General features: G+C 35.6%; 3 protein-coding genes and 1 long non-coding RNA gene across 7 annotated transcripts in view; 2 read left to right on the forward strand and 2 right to left on the reverse strand.

Moving 5' to 3' along the window:
- The window catches only part of rho-4 (rhomboid-4), an 11,835-nt gene extending 8,182 nt beyond the window's left edge, over positions 1-3,653 (forward strand). For all 4 annotated transcript variants that reach the window (XM_046613723.2, XM_046613724.2, XM_046613726.2 and 1 more), the window contains exon 5: positions 1,171-3,653. In XM_046613723.2, coding sequence (XP_046469679.1) covers positions 1,171-1,678 — 508 coding nt within the window. In that variant the 3' untranslated portion in view covers positions 1,679-3,653. The remainder of the gene's footprint in view (positions 1-1,170) is intronic.
- On the reverse strand, positions 1,670-19,822 carry svr (Carboxypeptidase D svr). Its single transcript, XM_046613697.2, has 15 exons — positions 19,116-19,822; positions 17,790-18,031; positions 15,180-15,335; positions 14,916-15,091; positions 14,218-14,365; positions 13,095-13,195; positions 10,213-10,721; positions 9,121-9,582; positions 8,800-9,059; positions 8,448-8,622; positions 7,939-8,312; positions 7,684-7,831; positions 6,117-7,608; positions 5,868-6,044; positions 1,670-5,769 (listed from the first exon to the last, which is right to left on the reverse strand). The coding sequence occupies exons 1-15, from the start codon at positions 19,593-19,595 to the stop codon at positions 5,663-5,665; spliced, it is 5,007 nt and encodes a 1,668-aa protein (XP_046469653.1). The 5' UTR covers positions 19,596-19,822; the 3' UTR covers positions 1,670-5,662.
- Positions 13,802-14,431, forward strand: LOC138190516 (uncharacterized). Its single transcript, XR_011176527.1, has 2 exons — positions 13,802-14,036; positions 14,157-14,431. It is a non-coding gene; the product is annotated as an uncharacterized lncRNA (long non-coding RNA).
- Positions 19,823-20,878: 1,056 nt separating the features above from the next.
- On the reverse strand, positions 20,879-22,874 carry LOC124212984 (nuclear speckle splicing regulatory protein 1). The gene is made up of 2 exons (XM_046613722.2): positions 22,454-22,874; positions 20,879-22,286 (listed from the first exon to the last, which is right to left on the reverse strand). Exons 1-2 carry the CDS (start codon positions 22,480-22,482, stop codon positions 21,092-21,094), a joined length of 1,224 nt encoding a protein of 407 aa, XP_046469678.1. The 5' UTR covers positions 22,483-22,874; the 3' UTR covers positions 20,879-21,091.
- Positions 22,875-23,209: the final 335 nt, after the last annotated feature.

A 23,209-nucleotide genomic window follows, 5' to 3' on the forward strand; every position in this document is an offset into this window, starting at 1 on the left:
ATCAAAATTATGAACAAAAAAAAAAAAAAACTCGACAGCGTTACCTGGGAAAAACTATTATCTAACGAATGAACTTTGATTTTTTGATTTTCGATGATCCAGCACCAAGTTATGAGGGGCACCGCAATTCAACTCTTTTTCGAGACACGTCCGAACAATTGCTGCCATTGCCGTATTTTTTAATATTTCTTTGTAAAAATTTGATGAAATATTCTTCGAATGTCATACTTCAATGTACCATTGGTTGAGTAAAGAAATTTTAACTACGTCGTCAGAAAAAAAATCACGAAAACATGGCTTTTTTCGTATGATTTGACCTTACCCCCCCCTTAAACGCAACTGAAATGAAGTATGAATACATGTTGAACAATTTTATTTCTATTCATTCCTATTTTTATGCTGCAACAATTTAAATTCAAAAAGCGATAGAATATTATGGTAGTGTTTTTATTTTTATCGTTTCCTATCAGATGCTATTTGTAATAATTCAAATTGCTGTAAATTTTGTTAAATCCATGATTTCAAATTTTTTTGTAGCTTGCAATACAATTCTTAGAACATTTTGATTTACATACTAATTGTAATTACTTGATTCTAAAAAACTGTAACTATAACAATGCTCGTCAATTGATTGGAATTGTTAGCTATTTAATCATTGGTGAAAAACCATACCTACATGGAAATGAAAGAACTTAATTGATTGAGCCTCCGACTTCGTACGTGCATGTTCTGTCAGGTTTTCATGGAGGCTCGCCATCCAAAGCTTCAAACGTAATTGTAGAGATTATGTAGGTGCAGATCTCAAATAGTTGCTGTACTGATTTGGGAAACCTTAATAAACTTTTATAGTTTACCAACAGATAACTGATGTCTGATGACTGATACAAGTCATCGTAATGACATAATTTTAATTTGACACTTAACGCGGAAGATTTTGACATCTCATACCTATTTCCGAGTCTTGGCATCCTTGTCTTGCAGATGAAAATATTGCCACGATGTGATCTTTCCGACCGATAGAGTTCAAATACTTTGCCATTTACAGACTGTCGCTTAGCATGCTAACTTTCATTACTTCCTCACACCATATTATATGTTTACAGCAAATTTTTTTTTCATTCACCAGATAAGTTATTGGGTGAAATCATTGTGCATTTCTCTGACTTGCAGTATCTTTCATCTCGTCGTCAATCTGCTGGTGCAAATATTGCTGGGAGTGCCGTTAGAGATGGTGCACAGGTGGTGGAGAGTGCTCACCATATATTTGGCCGGTGTCATCGCCGGGTCGTTGGGAACTTCGGTATCTGATCCACACGTCTTGCTGGCAGGTGCATCAGGCGGTGTTTATGCCCTGATGACTGCTCACGTCGCGACAATAATCATGAACTGGTCCCAAATGGAGTACGCAATTCTTCAACTGCTGGTGTTTGTCGTGCTGGCTGTGGTTGATGTTGGCCAAGCAGTTTACAACCGATACATATTGGATGTTGAGAAACAAATTGGGTATGTCGCGCATTTGGCTGGCGCTGTGGCAGGTTTGCTTGTCGGTATCAATATTCTCCGTAATCTTGAAGTTAAAACGTGGGAAAAGGTTGTGTGGTGGGCGAGCATCGTTATATATATTGGGCTCATGACTGCCGCTATTCTCTGGAATATTTTTCGTCCTGAATATGTATGACTTGATCAATTCGATCACTGCCATTGATTAATGAACGTTGATTAGGCCATGGAGGATCTCAATTGTGGTACTGATTGTAAGAATCCAAAAAATCATGAAAGGTAAAATTCCTTATGTATGTGTATTTTTCTTTTTCAAGAAAACAATCTGTGCAAACATTCGTAGGATATCTTTTTAGTTTCCATTTTGAGTTGCACTCAGCATAATGTATATATAGTATTTTGTGAACTGTATATTTTGACTCTGAATTTGCAGTAAGTGACTGAGCTGTGAAATGTAAGAGTCAATTTAATTATACAGCTAACATTGCTATTAGATTACGCTTATTTTTGAGCCGTTGTCTGCATCAAATTAACTGAAAATGTTTCATGATAAAGAATAATATATATAAAGATAGTGATTTCTACCTCATTTTCGAAACACGTGTCTCAATCTCATCCTATGAGTGGTTATTTTTGCTGTCTGGTTTATAATTTTGTTTCATCTGCTAGTTAACAATGCAGTATAATTTATAGTTTTTTCTCTTAAGCTAGATTAATTATTTAAATTATGAACAATATGTACAAATAAGATGCATGCAGTTCTCTAAAAAAACTAGTAGAAAAAAAGCGTACCTTTGTAAGAAATAAATAAATTGCGTAAATAGTTGTATAAAAATCACGAGTGTGGCGTGTTTTAAAATGTGCCTTGTATAAAACGATGAGATTTGCATTCAAATAAATTATAATATCGTACTATAAAACGCACAACTTATACGTAATTAAATATACTTCATATAATCATGACACTACAAAGAATACAATAATTGTATGTATATTTTGTATATTTATTTATATATAAATATATAATAAAACACACCTATTCAGATCTTTGAGGTATGTTTTATTTCCCAATGTAATACTTTTTTATTTATAATGATCACGTTCATTATATGTATATAAATTTTTTATTATACCCTGGGCATAAAAACAGTTGGCTCACTGAAAGATCATAGTTGTATTCTTTTTAAAAAGGAAAAATCTCGTTCCAACTTTTATTAGCAATTCCAGTGCGCTAATTTCTTTGTTTGACACATATAAATCCATTGTATTTAAAATACATATTTGAAAATAAATTGCTATTGATTGTAAGCTTACTTAACGTAAAAGTATACATGATATAGTTACAAGATATGTAGATTGTATAAGCCTTAAGATAAATTTTTCATCACAGTTTTAATTAAATTATTAGATGCCTCAAACTGTGAATATTGTACATCTATTTTGGAATTCTTATAAGACATTGTCTAGAAGAAACTAGAGAATTAGTAAACGATGCTCAATTGTCAGGAGCAAAGCACGTTCATCACAACCAGTAAGTAAATCATCTCATTGTCAGTTGACATAAAAATTATAAAACGCTGCATATCTTACAGCAAGTTAGACATTAGATTCGTAATCATGTGATTGCTTTACTGTGTCTACACCCTGAAACTTGCATAAAGAAACTTCTATCTGTTGAAGATTGTAGATATGAAAAGAATTGTAGAAAATGAGCTCTGTATATCAAGCCTAAACTGAATGGTCTTCTCATGTATGTCATATAAAAGTTATAAGAATTCAATTAATTGATTTTGGTGTGGGGCATGCCATGCTAACTTGTCATACAGTTGACCCTGACCACTTTTTTTTGTCGTTATTTTCATCTTTCAGTATCTATTCAAACCAGTGCCCATAATTTTTTCAGGTTTTTATATCAACCCAATATCTGGCCATAAATTAAAAAAAAAAAGGTTCAACTTCAAAAACTTAAAATGCCTATAACTCAGCGACAAAAGTCAGTATATCATTTTCTTCGTCTGAAATCATGCTTCGATCACGAAATTATTCGAAGAGTCATTTAAATAGTTTCCATGGTAATATATTACTTCGGCGTTTCAAAAATTCGAGATTCAGCTCTAGAAAATCATACATTTTTTCCAAAATAATCAAAGATATTGCACTGTGAAAAATGACTTGTTTTACACGCAAAAGTAACATATAACCACAATATCTATTTAAATGACTTATAAAATACTTTTTTGTACAAATAAGATTCAAAACGAAGAAAATGGTATACATTTTTTTGTCAATACACATCTCTTCTTATTACTGATTTATAAGCATTCGAAATTAAAGGTCAAAATTTTTTTAAATTTGATGGCAGGAGATTAGATTGGAATGAAAGTGTGAAAATATTATGGGTGCTGGTTTGAATGGGTACTGAAAGATGGAAAAAAAATTAATGGAATCGAAAATGGTCAGGGTCAATCGCAGGTTGAGTTGGCAGAGAATTTCTTATACCTATACAAATTGAACACTGCTTAATAATTATAAATAAAATTGATATGGATGTGTTCTACAAGATATCTTAAAACATGTTACTCAGAATGTAAAATAGGTAGAATACTTGTACGTAGATTTATACCAGTTGAATTGCAGAGGTTAATGAGAATATCTAATAAGCATCGAACGATAAGCAATTGTGTAAATGTGCGCATATTCGAAGAATACGTATTTGCTGTTATCCTGCTCGGCGCTTTATTTGCAAGCATATAAAATATACCATTTTCGATTTGATACTAGAGTAAAGTGTAGAATTCTGATATGGAATAATCGCAGCATCAATTCATGCGATATCAAACGACTTTCAGTACTGCAATTAATTTCCGTTACATATTACGGTGCTCCTATGCTCTTGAAATATTCGAATTTACTTTCCATTCACATTAAAACTCATCGAAAGACTCCATCTGGTGGCAGCACATATTCCAAACTAACCAGGGATGCTTATTTAGCATTATAAAAGTAGTTTTTCAATGTACATTCCACTGTCTATCGATTCGTTTTAACAAAAGAATAGTTCAAGCCTTAGCACGAAATTTTTCGTTTCTTAATATCCTAAGATTTGACTGAATTAGTTTCTGATTGAAACGTCACCTGACAAACAGTTGCGACGCCATGTTTCTTTAGTGATAATATGGCGTCACAACTGGTTATCAGCTGATCTTTTTGGTTAAATTATAGGAATATGCAAGTACAGAAAACTTCATGAAAGCGGCTGCAAATCTGCTGCTGTGCTTCGTGACATCAAGTTAATGAAAAGTAAGATATGCATAGAAAACGACTTTTATAATGGAATCAGAGTACAGTTTGTCTATTCTTTTTTATGGCACCCAACATCTCATAAAGTGTCATTACATCAAAAATACGTTCTCATCTAAAAACATTGAATTCCCACACAGCACATTCATATGATAAATACATTATAGAAAAATCACAACTATAATTGAAACGTTTTTGTAATGTTACAAAATTATTTGACAGCTGAAGTATTTACAATATTTTATAAAAGAGTACCAAATCAGATAATACAGAATAAAATGTTATGAAAACATTAAAAATGTAATCACACATTGACACGATAATTTTAATGTCACTGTTACATTTTGTGCTGTGTAAGTTATTGTTATTTATTTGAGTGTATCAAACGTCGACCCCAATATTTTAAACATGACATTAAGAATTTCAAATTACCTAAAAAGTCCTGCGAAGGGTCTGGCTAAATTAAATGGACAAACTGTGCTCAGCTGGTATAAAAAAATTTCTACTGCCAAATGGATGCTTTTGATATTTTGAATTCGAATAATTTTATCAAAACACATTGGAAGCTCAAACAGTAAGGCCTTTGCAACAATTATTTCACCACAGTTTAAATTGGATGTATGGTAATTGTCAGACTGTAAAAATAGAATATTCACAAAACAATGTAACGGCAATATGGAATATTAATTGATAGAATAGCATACTCTGACGGAAATGTCATCATTATTCCATTATATCATAAAAAAATCACAAAATCATTCGAAGATCAAAGAATTGACGCTAGTAGCGTGCTTTAGCCTTATTTCTGGAATTGGCGATTCCCATTGAAAGTCAATCACTATTAAATCTTTAACTTCCCTTCTTAATCACGTTCTGGCCTGATAAATTCTAAGTCACTCTCATCTTCGGAATCTGAAGCGTGCAGTTGGTCGAAATATGGCTTGGTGTTTACATCGACGACGTGTTTTCCTGTTTTTTGTTCGTTTTTCAAAATAAAAATCGATTATCGTATTAACAAATAGTAACTTTTTACTTAATTTAAGAAAAATATAAAAATGTAATATTACCTTTCAGAGGCGTTTTGAATATACTGATTTCCTTCTCGTCATCGTCAAAGAAGCTGGTACCGTCAGGAAGTAAACTGAATGCGTATCCTTTCTTGTTTTGATTTTTCTGTCGATTCATTGTTTGACATCCAGCGTAACAACAAACACCGGAAACAACAATGCCGAGGCAGATTATACCTGCAAACAAATGTGTTTTTTCTTTCAGTATAAGAATTTAATAAATATCATTACTTTTCAATTACCACTAACCAGTCAAAATGATGAAAACGATCCTTGGCATGCCAAAAACATCTTGATTCCGTTGCAATTTGAACATTAGAGGAGTAAACTTGTCGACATGTGGTGTGACAATTAACTTTGTGTCCGGTAAATAGCCAGGTGCTTGGGCTGTCACAGTATGGGATCCAGCTAACCGCAAAATCCAGTATGCTCCTGTCTTCCCGTTTCGCACACGATGCAACGAATTGTCGTACGACAATTCAGCCCCCGTTATCGGTTCGTTGCTTTCGTTGATAATGTACCCTGAAATCCCTTGATTAACTGCCCCAATCATAGCTAACAAGCTTTTTTCGTTCTCGATCCAAACGTCTGAGACGTGATCAGTATTGCAGCATGAAACGTAAACGTTCAGCATCAGAGTGCTGGTATTCAAGTATACATAATCGATCAGAGAGTTGACTTTTGCCTGATTGAAAGCAATGCCACTGTGCGAGACTCCTGGACTACCCATCTTAACGCTTGTTTCGCATTTTTTGTTTTTGGATGCCATTGTTGGATGTTGACTAATATAAGTTTTTGCCAGTCTTTGCAGTAGCTCCTCGTCGTCAGTTTCGTAAATTTTGTTAAAGAACTTTCCATGCTTATCGCCGAACGGTATTTCGACGTGCACAGAACCAGTCAATAGACTCACAGCCAATATCGCGTTCACTTCTTTCAGCCAATTTGCGATGACACTCGCGTCACTCGACAACGGATCTGCGATTGGAAACTCTAGCGAACTGTTAGTCCGCGGAATGCAACTCTGAGTCACATTCTCAAACGCATTTACGTTCGGAGCTATGTGCACAGCAAATTTCTCAATGTAGTCTGTGATGATTGGATCTTTTCTGTAGTTGCTTAATAGGTACTCGGCAAACTTGACAAGCACTTCGGTAGCAGCCGGCGAGTTTTCTTCGACTCCGGATAGAAACAGAATCGACGGAACGCCCGTGAGCTGAACGTCTTGATTCTGTGCTCCGATTTCCAAAGACATCGCCGTTCGACCATTGTTCATTTTGCCGATCGTGTGTAATTTAGATATCTTCGGATATTTTCCGTTTAGTTCGTTCAGCAAGCTATTTACGTCGATATCTGAACTGGTAAAAGCTGTAGTCGCTGAGATGTGCTCAGGTATCTCATCCTTTTCCAGCACAATGTTAAAGCTCGTCATTTCTTTGGCATTAACCACGACTGGAAGTGATTTAGACTTGTAACCTTCGCACGAGAAGGTCAGCGAGTAGGTTTGAGGTGGCAAAATCATTTGGAAATATGCCATGTTCTTCGTCAGATTATACAGAGTTGGCGAAGAGTCGATTTTTACTTTGGCTTCGCGCAGCGGACTTCCCTCTTCATTTGCAACTGATGCACGAATTCCCGTTGCCAAACCGTGTAAGAGCTCCATCAGGGGCGGTAAATTCTCTTGCCATAGCGACAGAACCGAATCGGGTGATGGATATTTGCAGCAGGACAGTAACAGCGTTATCTGCAATTGTAATATTCTTCGTGTTGAGCAATGTTGAAAGTGTTAAAGGGAAATGAACTTCTCATTAGTACTTACAACAGGTATATTGTACTGTGACTTGATGCCATTTTGAAGTTCAAAAACGTTTTCACGCTCCGTATTGCTATCGCAATGCTCTCTGTGGAGTTTAGCCGCATATTGGCGGGCAAGATTATTGTAAGTATTGAAATCACCCAATGTTGAACTGTATAAAAAGAAAAGAATCATTAGGGGTAAAAAATTTAGAAGCATGATCAGTTTGCAAAGGTTAGTAGCAAAAAATTAATTAGATTTTGAGTGAATTTATCACACCTAACATCCTTGGCACCACCGCCGATGATGATAAGAGCATCAAAATTTTCGGTCAGCATCATTTGTTTGAGTGCATTTGTGACCGCGTCTACTTTTTGACTTTTGTTATTTAAACTGTCCAACAAATTCTTGCCAATCTCGTTTTTCACCGAAGGATTGCAGCTGTCTGGCAAACTATCAAATTTCGGATCAACTGCTGGCATAAAATGGAGAACAACGTTGTCGAGAAGTTTTTTTATCGGTGGATTCCCAATTTGATTCCCAATCATAACGTGTCTGGCTAAACGCTCCAAGATTTCTCGGCCAGCTGGTTGAGATGCATACAGACCACCGATCAATCCAATGTGGATTTTATTCTCTTCTGGTCCTCCTACCTGTGGATATAAACATGAGGCTGAGTCCTTCTTCGTTGAACCATTGAAACTTCAAACAACATTTGGTCCTGGAAACTGTCATTTTGACCGACAAGGACTTGATTGAACAAGACATGATACTGGAAAGCAACTTACGTCGTGTGTTACTTTGAGAGAGTGAATAGCCATGCTGACTGAAGATTCACCAGCCTGAAATTCTGCAACATCTGGTTGAGAATTCTCCAACCTTGCTAGCCGTGAATTGAGCTCTGAATTTGTGAGGAAACCCTTTTCCATATTCGTGATGATACGAAAATCGTATGCGGAAGACCTGTAAGTCATATTTTGTGCACTTACTAAGAAGATCTAATCTACCAACAACGATCATACAAATCACGCATCAGAAGCATATGATGAAGAATGTTTATTTAAAAATACTGTTTACATCAGTATCGTGGAGAATTTTTCTGGTCTTGATTCGATTTGGGACACCGACGAAAAGCCTTACCAATGATTTGGGTCACTACTCATCAAAGTAAAATCGAGCGGAACGCCAAGTTTAGAATCAGGTACAGTCACAGTTCGAGATTCAGATTCGTATCCTGCAGCACTGGCTGTGATGTTGTATGTGCCTGGGACCAAGAGACGCCAGTAGTCGCCAGTGGTGGCGGTGTAAATGTCATGCTCGATTCCTTCGACATGAATTCTCGCGTTGTGGACCGGATTTCCGATGGACGATCGAACGAAGCCATACACACCTCTGTGGGCCTAAAAACAATAGAATGATGGAGACTGACGAATATAAAAACCATAGGTAGGCAGGACTCACCAGTTCGATGAATGCCAACAGAGGTTCTCGGTTTTCGAGCCAAAAAGTTGGGAGCTTTTCGGCTGTTGGAAACTTGGCGCAACCCAATTCGAGCGTGATTTCAAAGGCGTTGCTATTTATGTAGTTGTAGTCTTGCATTCCGCCAACAACTGCGTACCATCGAGCACCGTTTGTTATTCCGTCTGGGAAGCTTTCATCTAGCAAATTTCTTCCTTCGAATATCGAGGGGCACGGCTTGCCCAAATGCATCCGAGGGTGCGCATTTGAGTAAGTGCTTGCAATCATTTTGAAGACCTTGTCATCTGGACTATAGTTTGGCCGGCTGTTTGCCTGGCCTGGAGCATCGTCGAATGGATAATTTGCCACCAGGGCACCGCCGTGCAGGTTCGCCGATAAGACGAACGGAATTTCATCTATCCATTTCATTACTGCTACCGTTTCTGGCTGTCTTATGTCGCTGGGCTGACCGATCACAAAATTGGATAATCAAATAAGGACGAGGAAAAGTAGCAAATAATTTCACTACGTCGGAATGCACATGGCATAGAATATTGCAGAAACATTGCTTAAATATTTCTTCATTAAAGCAGATTTTAATTCCATTGATAGACTGTCACCACTTTGCAACGAACATATTTGCGAATTGCGCGAACGATTTGGTTTGATCCATAAAATCGTAATATTTTTTTTGGTAATAGCATCTCAGGAAAAAGCAATTAAATTATGAATAAGTTCATTTTTATCTTTTTTATTTTTTTATCTTTTTTCTTATCGTTTGTTCCTTTCCTTGGTGTTTGTTAAGTATTTCTTTCTATTACATCTGTAGCTACGTTACGGCATCTATTGGTTCTATTATGGTTCAGAACTTTCGTGTACTTTTTACCAAGGAATTTATCCTTTTTGTTACGAATAAATAACTAACTAGAGTATTTCATGCTACAATGTTGCAGTAATATTGCATAGTAAAATAGTCCCGGAATATTTTGTGCTGCCTGGTCTGCATTGCTTTAATATTGGTATCATGTTTCTGTAATATTGAGTGCCTCAATATATCATTGGAATATTTTGTGTCAAGTGGATTTTATCACTCACCTTTGACGGGGTATATTGGTCTGGGAAATCGCGGTTGAGATCAATGCCATTAGCGTTACTTCGTCCTTGAATTCCGAGAACATCACCAACTTTGGAGGCTTCGTACCCGTCTGGGTTCATGCTTGGCATTACGTGCAGTCTCGTTGTATTCACGATTTCCGCCACCCGTTTGTCGCTTCCATAATTTTCACACAAGTATTGCAATAATAAGAGCAACATTTCTCTTCCAATAACTTCGTTGCCGTGCATATTGGCGACTAACTTTACTTCTGGTACTCCGGGTTGATGTTTACCGGGATCCTTCGTCACTTCCATTACGTACAATTTTCGACCTTGAACCGAGGTTCCAATGTGGTAGAGATTCGTTAAGTTTGGATACATGTTGTGCAAGTCCATCAAAAAATCTTCCATTTCAGTGTAGTTATGGTGTTTGAAGTCGATGTGATGGAAAAACCCAAATTCATTACGGGGTCTGATTAGTTCGTCGGCAGTTGGCAATTGACTTCTGGCTAAAAAAGAATAAACAGAAAAGATATGGTACTGCACAGACACACGGTGGATTACAAATATTCCATGCTAATATAATACATAGAAAAAAAAGAATTATTAAAAAATTAGGATATGCACAATTTTCATTGCGATGGGAACTCCATGCATCTGTAAACTTAATACTTTGACATAATGTATCATTGCTGGGATGCATCTGATTTGCTAAATTCACAGAGGTTTTGTTCGTTAGATCAGAATCAAAAAAAACTGGAATGCAAAAAGTGAGTTTTCTTTGTGGAAAAAACATTGCGAGTTGAAATTGGACATCAGGAATATTGAAAATGCAAAAAGAAAAAATAAACCCAAATTTTTTTTCACGTTTCAAGGGAAATACATGGTCGCTCAAGTAATCAGACATAATACCATTATTGAGAAAAACGTGTTTGGGTATAAATAAAATGCAAGCAAAATTGTTTTGACGCTTTCAAAAAATAGTCACCGAGGTAAATTCTTAATGAACGAACTCCTTTCTTGGTTTTCGAAATCGGATACACCGTTGAATTAATAAAACTTGTTAAAGTATTAAATTTGCAGAAGCACATAACTTCCACCTCATCAATTTTCATTACAACAAAAATACTCGGCTCGATTACAAGAATAATAAAATTAGTAGGTACCACTAGGTTAAACGAAATGATCTGTCACATAATAAGTTTGAGAAAATGAAAGTGAAGGTATTAGTAAATATAAAGTGAAAACAAAAAAGCAAATTATACAAGAAACATTCCGTAACATACTACAAAGCACAAGGTACAGAGAATTAGAAAATCATAAAATCAAAATAATAATAAATTGTATTTGCAATAGGATTTAGGGAAAATAGGTATTAAGTGTTCATTTAAATACACAAGTGACAGACAATATAGTATTTTATTCTTTTTTTGACATTGCATTATACAATATATTATAGGTATAGTTGAATCTCGCAGATCAACGATACCAAATACATAATTCTACACATAATAACGTAGTTATAGTCAAAGAAAATTAAATGCTTGTTTCATTTACTTTCTTCCCTTTTTTGAAAATTGATCATAAACATACAGTACGATCGAAAATATTGCTACTGCCCTGTCATATGACGCGTATGACTAGTTGTACTTAGATTCTGTTTTCTTTTCCAAATGATTCATGTAATTAAGTAAATAGTATATAATAGAAGGTAAATACTTCCTCGAATAGCACCAATTTTTGAATCATTATTAACGGAATTTAAATACTTCAAATTTAATGCACAAAACAAAGCAATTTGTACAAAGAAAATTTTATTTATTAAGTGTGCAAACAAAAAATCAGTAAAGTGAATCGTTAACACGGAACAGAAAAAAAATGTATTCGCAACAAAACGTGATTTTGCCAAATCAACGCACATGCTAGAAAAATTAAATCGTCATGGTAGAAAAACCACGTGAAATAGAAATATTGCAGTGTCTGCACATGCCTAATAATTTTCTGCTGTACACAACAAGATAAATAGCAATAATGAGAGTAATTACGAAAGATAGGTTTGTTACCGGTAATTATTCAAGAATCACTAACTAGTTTACTCATAGAAAAAAAAACAATTGAAAAATTAAAATTCTGTTAAGCTATCATAAAATTAACTCTTCTATACCTTGTGCTTGTAAAATAATGTGAAAATAAATCGCTACCACCATAAAATTAGCCTTAAACATTGTTGGGAGGATAAAATGGATGATTACAAAAAAAAAATGTATGACAGCGTAATTATTGTCATAATGAATTATAAGCTAGATTGATCTCATTGTTATTACAATATATTGAGAACAAAATGAAAAATACCGTAGTTAAGTAAAAAATCGAAAATATTAAAAAATAAGTAAATATGTTATGGAATGTTGCCTCTGGAGATCATAATTAACAGTCAATAACAGCTCTGCAGATCTGATAAGAAAAATGAATTTTCTCGAATTCTGTGCCAGATTCAAACCTATATGCGATATTTGATCTCGATACTTTATTTTTAGTCATGATTATGGCATTGTTATTATATAGTATATATATATTGTTTTGATTTTTTGAAATGTTATAAAAATATAATTTGAGACAAATTTGTTGATAATTTTTAGCTGATTTAAAATAAAACTAAAACCGATAATAAAACATACATCGATAAAATTAAAGTGTATAGATATGATAAGTTCAGATATCATCAATCAATATTCCGTAAATTGTTCACAGCGATATACAATAAACACAATTCAAGAAATACGAACAATCAGTTTAGATTTAGTAATCATCTCTGACTCGTAAAGACGCAATCATTCTTCGCAGTGGAGAAAAACGCGACTGATTTACCATCTCAAGTTTACCTTGGTCAGACGCTTCGGGATCGCTACGCAATGTGAAGTTAAAAATCGTTGGTCCACCTTCAGCATTTACTGTCAGCTCTACCGGCTCACTTGGCATATATCTGAAGAAAATGAAATTTCCTCAGACTATTTCTTTGAACAAATTATGCTTCACATAGGTTTTATCTTATTACAAAGTTTTTGATCATTTCATATTATTTTCTAAATCTTAGATATTACAAATACCGTTTTATTTTACAGTTCAGGTGATTATAACTTAGACTCAAGGGAAGGTCAATATGAATTTTATTTTTTTATTTTCCTTAGCTAGTGTTGAAGCAGCGATATTATTTCCGGAAACTTTCAGAAATTACTGCGAGTTTACTTTCAATGTGAATTTCCTACAGTTTCTTAGACTTTCTGAACAATCTATCAAAATTTTTTATAATTTCTTGGAATTCTGTAGAAATATCTTAATTTCCTGAGAGAAAATTTATTTGAAAAGATTTATGCCAAAAAGCTTGACATATTTTCTTGTAAATTTTTGTACAGCTTTCCATAATTCTAGTTGTATTGAAAATATTCTTTTGTAGATATTTCTGGACCCATTAGCAGTACTTTACAAATATTAATTTCAGTCATTTCGCAAAAACGTCTAATTAATCATAAAAAATAAAAATCCATCCGAGTTTTCCATTACGCCATGATTCCCGAGAATACACGGGAATACTAGAAGCTGGCCTCTTTCAGATTTGTGATAGAATATAAAGTTTGGAAAGAATCTGAGTTGTTCCCAGAAATTCATTCGATTTCCAAATGTAACTCGACTTGGTAATTAGAAATACTCAAAAACTCAGAAACTTGAAGTTCTTCAAACCTTCAACAGAAAATGGACATTCAAAACAATGTGACTTTTTTCAAAAAACTCTCTGGAAATTTCTGAATCCCTCAATCATTGTCAAGGTAATTTAAACTTGTTCGGAAAGAATGCAAAAGTTTTTTCAGAACTGTTCAAAAATATGGTATATTGCGGAGACTGAGAAGAAAAAATAAACAAGTAATTTATAAGAACTTCTTCAACAGGGGAATGTCACAACGGAACGTGTTTGGTAATGTAGCAGCCCAGACAAAAAATCAAACTCACCCCCATGCAGCAGCGTAGATGGAATAAGTACCGGGAAGTAAGAGGCGCCAGTATTCTCCACGATTGGTAGTTGAGATATTGTGTTTTATTCCGGCGACAACTATACTCGCCCCTTCGATTGGCTGACCATCCGCGTCTGTGACCAGACCTGCACATTGCAAAATAAAGTGATTTCTACTCTAGTTAAAATCAAGCTTTCATCAAACTGAGTATCCTTCTACCAAAAAAAATCTCCCTGAGCAATCAAATGAATCAGACTTGAAATTAGAAGAGTATTAATTAAAATTTTGTTCCATACCAATATTTGCTTGTACTAAGAAAATTTTATTCTTTTGTTAAAGGAAATTATAGTAAGCTGGATATCGTTACAATAAAATTTTGAATATTGTTGGAATTACAAAAAAATATGTTACAAGGAAATGTTAATTACAGTTGCCAATATTAAGTTGTTTGTTGTAATTGTAATGTTTTCAGTTGAATTGCATCAAGCTATCGCAATAGTAAACAAAAAATAAAGTATGGGTGGCTAAAATATTCACAAGCTGGAATTTATAGTTAGAGTTGAAAAACCAATTTTCCTTTGGCGTCAAGAACCATTTTTTCAGTTATGGTACGGAATGAAAATTGTCAAGAAGTGTACAGTATTAAACAGTTAGAACTAAACATTTTTGTTGGTGTATTTAAACAAATAGACATACCCTTAATTCCGATGTGCGCTTGTTCGAGATACTTGATCAAAGATTCCTTGTTGAGTCTCCACTCTTCCGGCATTTCATCGGCTGACGGATACTTGCAGCAGCTAAGTTCAAACGTGACTTCGAATGAATTGGACCGTGCATAATTGAAGTCTTGCATCCCGCCAGTAACTTCATACCTGAAGTTATGATGAGAAGAGGAAACCCATTAAGTACTGTCAATTTTACTGAAAGTTCAGTGAAGTGTCCGAAAAAATCTTTGCTTACCAATAGGCGCCGTTTACAACACCACCTGGAAAACGTTCCGGTGGACAAGCGTTTCCTTCCCGCATGGTCGGATGATTGTCAGCGTAAACGTGTGCAAGGTGTTTGAACAATTCATCGTCCGGAGATTTGCTTTCTATGCAGCATTCCCGGCGAATTCTGAAATGGGCAAAAATTCCCATTTTGATTTTCGATTACTGCATATGTGGAAGAAGCCTAAGACCACTCAAAATATGCAGGGCGCTAAGATAAAGTGATTTTCATCCACGAGGGCTTTGTTGACTGCTAAGCATTGACCGAGCATATTATCATAATCATGTTATCCAGTAAAAAATCCGTAAAAAATTGAGGGCCATTTCCAGGAAATTTCCAGGTTTTTTAAAGACATTCAGGAAAAATAAAAATACATGAATGTAGAAGGCACTCACATAATCGGCGCGACGTACGAGATATACGTTATTTCTACTATAACCTGTTAATAGGGAAAAACGGAAAACGCGATTCAAGGCGGAATTGACTTTTTAAAAACAGTTACTCAGTGAAGACAAACAAATATATATTTCGCGGCAAACCTTAAAAATAGAATATTTCCAGGAAACAAGAAAAATTTGAAGATATTTCCAAGACTTTTTAAGGACTTTCAGGAACACTGGACACGATGATAATGTAACCACCAATGTCTTTTTGTGTATTATACTAACAAAACAGAGCCAAGAATGTTAAAAGTGGTTGAGTACGTAATTTTACATACGATCAGATCGAAGGTATCAACGACTTAAAAAAATTTACATTTTGTCCTATGGGTAAAGTAGTGTATTAATTGAAACCATAAAGATTTGCACAATTTGTGGTACACGACTGAAAAAATTGTGATAAGCAATATCTGCATCTTGAGAAGTTGGCCGACTATTGTCTAATGAGTTAATCAGCTACGGATTAAACTTTAAAGAACGATTGCAAACGACGAATTCATGTCAAGGTTTCACTCAATACACGTTCCAAATACAGCTACTACTTCTTCACGTATCTGGATTATGCGAACAACCCAAATCCACCGGACCCAACGCGTCAAAATCGGATACCCAGACTGTCCGGATAGTTTGAGTACTCAAGTACTCGAGTATTCATACTATCCAAAGTATTACAACTGTTCGAATAGTTGAAGTACTTCATTTATTTGGATACTTAATAATAATACGAGTAGCTTGGTTTCTCGGCTGGGTTAGTGTTAAGATACTTGTACTACAAATATTACAGCTTACTTATAACTACTATTACATGTATACTATCAAAATGTTTGCAAATCCACTACAGATTTTCTATGCAGAATTGGAGCCAAAGCACAATTTCAGTACAGCAAAGTGGAATTGCCATACATTCCATGTGAATTTGACAGCCAACTCACAATCTTAAAGTACTTTGTTGCAAAAATACACAATGGTTTTCAAATTTCTTGAACTTATGGTGTGAATGTAATTTATTTGCAAATATTTTACAAAGTGTTCTGGATATACTAACTATTCGAATACTCTAACTACATAGATATTCGATTCCACGTGATAATATCCTAAAATTTTAACCCGCGACAAAATATCTCGTCAAAATAACCCATGCTATAATAACCTACGACAATAATATCATGAGACAAAACCTCCTGATGACAAAACTTCATACAGCAAAATAACCGTAGACAAAAACATCTCACGACAAAACATCACCAGACAATAACATCTCACGACACACATCTAGGGACAAAATGACCCCATCTGCGTTGTATGGGTGTGTATGGGATCGTCAGGGTGTCCTGATCCTAACCCAAATCAATTGTGTGTATCCAATACGTGTTATGACTACTTTTTTCACTTATGTTATCAAGCTGTATACACTAGTAACATTGAAATAAATATTGTTCTCCTGAATTTTAACGCTTGTTATTTTGCAAGTCTTATTTGGTCCCTGTATCTTTTGTCGCGGGTTAGTTTGTCAATGATATTTGGTCACTGTTTATTTTGTCTTGGGTTATTTTTTCATTTGATATTCTTGTCACTAGTTATTATGTCTTAGGTAGGTTGAGACATATTCACTTGGCACCGGATACTCAGTCTATACAGATATCCGAATTGCCCGGTTACTCAAATTATCCAGATTTGAGGTTTCATAACTAACGAATTCGAGCAATTTGGAAATCCTGAAAGTCTCATATGAAGTAACGACATTTTTACTCTTTAAAAAATGCTCAATTTCTCAAATTGTTCAAGAAGTTTTGCATAAACCATTTTTAAATAACAAATATCTGAGCTGTCGAAATATAGATTTTTCTTTCGTCAAACCAATTTTTAACAACCAAAACGTGATTAAAAATTTAAAATTTTTTCCTCGAGTGATTGGTTTCAACATGAATCCTATCATTAATTTATTTTTGTTGGTTTGACTCCGCAATCCCGGGATATCAGCGATTGAAAATTAATGAATTTCAAGAACCACGAAAGTTTAACTGCTGAAAACTCCAGAATAGGAATCCAAAAAATTTTGAAACAATACAGGCGTCGCAGTCTCACTTGTAATTACAAAATTTCAAAAGTTATGAAAAATTCACTAAGCTAGAAATCTCACCCTGAATCGTAGGGGTAGCTAGCAACAACGGCACCACCATGTATATTCCCAGACAAAACAAACGGCTCTGTGGCTATCCATGTCATCATAGCAACAGTTTCATTCTGCCTTCCTTCGGTAATACTGCCTCGCCTTTGACCAGCCAACTTTCTGTCGAATTGATCGGGAAAATTTCGATTCAAATCGACGTGATTCGCATTTTCACGACCGACAAATCGTGATTTAGATTCGCACAATCCTTCCTGAAATATTACAGAGCAATTAGATCTGTTTAATTAAACGTATACAAAGATATTACATCGAAGATTAAATTCGTCTGAATGACATTTTTTTATTAACCCTTCGTCTGCACATGAGGTCATGTTTACTCCAAATTTTTCTTTGTACTTGAATAGCGCTGAGTGGTACGGTCAACTTGAAGCATGATTCTCGATGGTTACATTTTTCATTTTTTGAAATCTGATTGCACAGACTTAAAGTTTAATGAATTCAATCCAAAAAGTATCTCCACCTTTTATTCGATAAGTGCATAGTTGCTGAGATATTCAAAATAAAATATTGTGTGGGGACTGATTGACCTCATATGCAGTCAATAGGTTGTGGTGGAGGTATGCAGACGAAGGGTTAAACATCAAGCACTGGAAACAACAAATCTGGAATTTGTGATAACGGTAAATAAAGAAAAACTTAAGCAGTGAAATTCGATGCGAATAAGTATCCACAGATACTGGATTCGCTTTCTGGTCCCGTCGTTTTCGAGTTGTCAAAAATTTTCGAATTTGCCGCGTAAAGTAACGGGAACCAAACATCTGCGCGGTAAAGGGAATGCCACTCATGATCTATTTTCAGTGCTCATAATCAGTGCTGCCACGCATTCGACATGACTTTTCCTTTGTTCCTTACTATATTCGTAAACAACGCACTAAACTGTTTCGAATTTGATACAGACTTATTAGTAAGCAGTGGGCACGTAATGAACCAGATACTAGGTTATTTCTCTGCCTTTTGACTAGTAGTTTTATTGATATTGGAGCGCTTTTGGGCTGTATTATGAAAATCCGCTAGAGCATTTTGTATTCCGTAACTCAAAAAGGGCGTATAAGAATCCGTCAAAATTTATACCAAATATAAGTATATTACATTACACAACAGTTCCTAAATTTTACGTGTGAACATCATTTTTAGAATATCAATGCACTTGATACAAATTCGTTCCGAGTATGTGCAGGGAAAAACAAACTGTATCTTTGAAGTTGTGATGGTTATTGCAATGAGTAGCTAATTGATTTGCAGCCAAAGAAAGGTTGAATGATCGATCATTTTTACCTGGGATTTTTCGAAACCGTCGGGGTTCATGGACGGCATCAGGTATATGTCGGTGTTGTTGACAAGCTTAGTGACTCTGTCGTTTTTCCCATAATTGTGTAAAAGGTACTGAGCGAGATAGACGAGTAATTGTCTGCCAACAGCCTCATCGCCGTGCATGTTAGCAACATATTTAACCATCGGCTCGCCGAGCCGACGGTTATTGACGTTTTCCGATATTTCGAAAACCAGCAAGTCCCTACCCTCGACGGATTTACCGATGGAATGGACCTTTGCCAAGTTAGGATAACTTTCGGTGAGGTTTTTCAGCAGCTCTTTAAGCTCCTCATAGTGCGTGTAGTGCGGGGTGATAAAATTCTCGTTAATATCCTGCTCGCTCTCGTCGGCCTCGCGCAGCGAATATCCGTCACACGTTAGGGATATTGTAAATAATAAAAAAACAACACTTGCAGTGCACTTTAGCAAACTATACAGTTCCATTTTCGCAAGGGAAACTTAACGCGAAAAATGGAAAAATTGGGCTGACAGCAAAGAGTCAGACCAGCTCCTCTCGTCGTCCCGTTTTAATCGGAAAGCTCGACTGACGTCAGCAGAGAACATATTGTGGCTCCCCGGGGGGGGGGGGACCCAAATCCCACGTGAAGTAGTGACGTCACACGACCGTCTTTTACCACCAACGCGAAAATCAATATACATATATGCGCTTACATTTCACACCCACATTGCTTTTATATTGCGGTATCGACTTCATAATCGAGCTGCTATCATTGTCAACTATCTACCTATCAGGAATTTGGAAGTATAATGTACTTAAATTTTATCATCAGATCTGTCGATTTTTTTTCTGATCGCTGCTTACATATTCCGAAATTAATAAGGTGTAAAATGACATGTCAGGACACAGTTTTTTGTGCAATCTTCATGCCAAGAGAGGTAAAAATTAAGCGTCACAATCACAGCTTCTGTAATTCACTTGTCCTGACATGAATAATGCCTAAAATTCATGTTTACTATGCCATATAATTTTACTTAAAAAAATCTTAAAAGCCACGAACTGTGAATGACATCCCTAATTATGGTTTCAAACTGCGTACAATAAGGATAAATGTCTCGGTCGATAAAGGTAGAGTAAAAAGTAACACGTCCTAAATTAAATTACTCGATTGATTGCAAATTTTGAGTCAAATACATGATCAATTGAGAACTTTCATACTGTAACGACTTTGATTGGCTCAGGCAGTGCCAAATCACCGAGCAGTTACTCAGAGCGTGTTAAAAAGTTCAACTTGGACTACAGTCTTTCAATCCTTGCAATGAATTCGCGTATGATTTTACACATCTTAAATCATCTTAATACACTTATGGAATAAGATTTGTTTTAGATAAATATAACTAGAAAAGAAAATACCGTTATTGGTCGGTCTTCCACTAATTACCAGCCTTCCACTTTTTTTTATAAACTAAACGCGAATTGACCTGTCGATCTGCCATTGATTAATCTTACATAGCTACGATATGTTGAACTTTTTCCTTTGATCGGCGTAATTTGAAGCTGCAGACATATATCATCGAATATCAAGTAAGTTCAATAATAATAAGATGCATCCTCATTCGGGAACAATTTATTGTAACTGTTTATCTAGTCAAGATTTTAAATTCTCGCATCAATAAAATACTGAATGTTGTTAGTGGCGATTAGCCTAAACATATAGATAAATAAAATCTTCGTAACGATTTTAGGAGTATAAAAAACAACTACAAGCTTCGAGTTTGTGAAGATCGTATATTTTCACATGATTACCACGCAGTCAGCGACAACAGAAATACTTTTACGTTTTATGAGAATGGGCATTTACGTTTTGAGGAAAAAAAATAAACGATTTTCTCGAATTAGTTAAAAAGTACCAAACCATTAATTCACATTTATTTACAATTGACATCTTGGGAAAGTAACTGTTTGTCAGATGTAATTGGCATTACCCAGAAGATCTGGCGGCCTTTCTTGCATAGTATCTCTCTAATGCAGCTTCGAAAATCGGTCCAACAGTTCGTTTTTGCCATATTGATATTTTCGGTGCTTCAGGTTCCATTTTCTTCACCCTTTTCACCCCATCCTCTGCGTCTAGTTTATCCTCAGATTGTTTGGCGCTATTTTCAGCAGCAGATATATTTGCCTCAGGCTTGACGTCGCTGTCTGCTTTGTTTGTATCACTCGGAATGTCCTTAGTCTTCAGTTTACCATCATCCGATGATAATTTTATAAGCTTTCGTGGCGTTTCTGCCTCACTTTTCTCAGCCACTGTCGTTTTTAACATATCTTCTTCATTATCACACTCATCTTCTGAACTTGACTGAGATATTTCTGCGGCTCTCTTCCTGTACTGACGGTTACTTCCTCCTTTTGCAAGGGTTTTTCTAGACTTCTGCAGTTTGGCTAAATTTCTTTCATTTTCATGGTCAGAATTCTTCTCAGAGTCTGTAGTCAGTGGGTCATCTTTATCCACATGATCTTGATCTTCCTCAGACTTCTCGATATGAGTTATTTCTGTGTTTGCTGAGTCTGCTTCTTTCTTGACCTCCTTGTCTGTTTCATCAGCGTCTTTTCTGTTAACGTCAACAGTTTGTGTATACAAATGCCTGTAAAATCCAGATATATCCTGCTGTTTTGTCACGTCGCCGATCGCCTCTAATCTATCCATTCTCTTTTCTTCCTCCTCCATTTTCTTGAATTCTTCCAATTTTGCCCTATAAGCCGACGTGACGAAACTTTCTTTGTCAGCGAACATCGCGCCCTCTGCTTCACGCTCTTTTTGTACCATTCTTTCGACTCTGTGTTCTTGTTCCCGTTTTCTGCGCTCTGCTGCCTTCAACAGGTTTTCGATATACTTTGCCTTCTTTTCCACTGTTTTTTTATTTATCTTTTCTTCGATTTTCGATCTTTCAATAGTGTCATAAACTTCATCATACTGATACACGGTTGGGTCTTCTTTCAATGCACGTTTCATTGTTAATTGCGTTTGCTTTTTGACCAAATTCTTTTCACCCTCTGCTCTGAGTGCTTTTCTAACCCAATCTGATCCGTCATCCGCATCAGAGCCACTGTCTTCCCCAAAAACATTTCCAGGCTTGGGTACAGAGAGCCGATTTTTGCTCGGTACAATGAGTCCATATCTGTAATTGATGAAAGACATAAACAAAAATTCTCAGACAAATCTATGTGGAATTTAATCTTGAATGTGCAAAGATAAAGTGCGAAATAAACTGTTCAGAAATTCTTTTGTATTGAAAAAGAAAAATTGTTTGATCAACATTATTCAACATTATCAGAAATTACTCACCGTTTATCTTCTTTATTTTCATTGGTCATCTTAGAAAGGGATTAAAGAAACTTTTGTGATTAAATTCTTGTGATAATTATGTTACCATCACCCTATTGAACTACGTATACGTTTGTATTTTGTAGGTTTTGGGGTTAGGTAATGGGTTCGTGACTTAATCGTTTTATTTAATAAAAAACGGACCCTAGAATAGCATTTGACACTTGAAGCTTCGTTGTTTCATAGGGACTGTAGGGTACCCTATTTTAGAGTGTTTTTTAACATGAATAGATTAATGGAACTAAGTTCCGGATTACCACAGAGAAGCATATCCGAACTGATCCAGACGGTAAGCGATATTCTCTAGGTAAGCGCCGTAAGCGCACATCTGTAACTGACTCGAAGTCTGCCGTATTTAGAGTGTGTTCCGAATCTAGCTGGCGGTGCTAAAAATTCTATAAGACAGAGATAGAACTAGTTACGTACTCGGCAGTGCAAGAGAGACCAAAGATTGTCGACAGCACTGAGCACTGGCAGATAATTTCCGAACGCACCCTTAGCATTACAGAGGCAGTGAATGTTTATTATTCCATTGGTTATTCTGTTAACTGAAGAATATATCAATCTATGGTTATTCGTACAGTTTCGATTATTGATTTCCATAAATACGTTCAGCATCATTCAGTACTTTCATGATGCTAAATACAACCGAATATTGGTCAGTTATCGATATGTGCTTGCCGCCTAAACACCTCGAAAATTAGTGCTACAAACTTA

This window comes from Neodiprion pinetum, chromosome 2 (genome assembly GCF_021155775.2).
Source record: "Neodiprion pinetum isolate iyNeoPine1 chromosome 2, iyNeoPine1.2, whole genome shotgun sequence".
Taxonomy (NCBI): Eukaryota; Metazoa; Arthropoda; class Insecta; order Hymenoptera; family Diprionidae; genus Neodiprion; species Neodiprion pinetum.

Excerpts from the sequence above, each read along its gene's own strand:
- svr (XM_046613697.2), bottom strand. The coding sequence starts at position 19,595 with ATGGAACTGTATAGTTTGCTAAAGTGCACTGCAAGTGTTGTTTTTTTA. Across the intron at positions 18,032-19,115 it reads ACGGTTTCGAAAAATCCCAG|GAAGGATTGTGCGAATCTAA; the intron begins GTAAAAATGATC and ends GTAATATTTCAG. Across the intron at positions 14,366-14,915 it reads AGCGCACATCGGAATTAAGG|GTCTGGTCACAGACGCGGAT; the intron begins GTATGTCTATTT and ends TGCAATGTGCAG.
- LOC124212984 (XM_046613722.2), bottom strand. The coding sequence starts at position 22,482 with ATGACCAATGAAAATAAAGAAGATAAACG. Across the intron at positions 22,287-22,453 it reads GAAAATAAAGAAGATAAACG|ATATGGACTCATTGTACCGA; the intron begins GTGAGTAATTTC and ends CATCAATTACAG.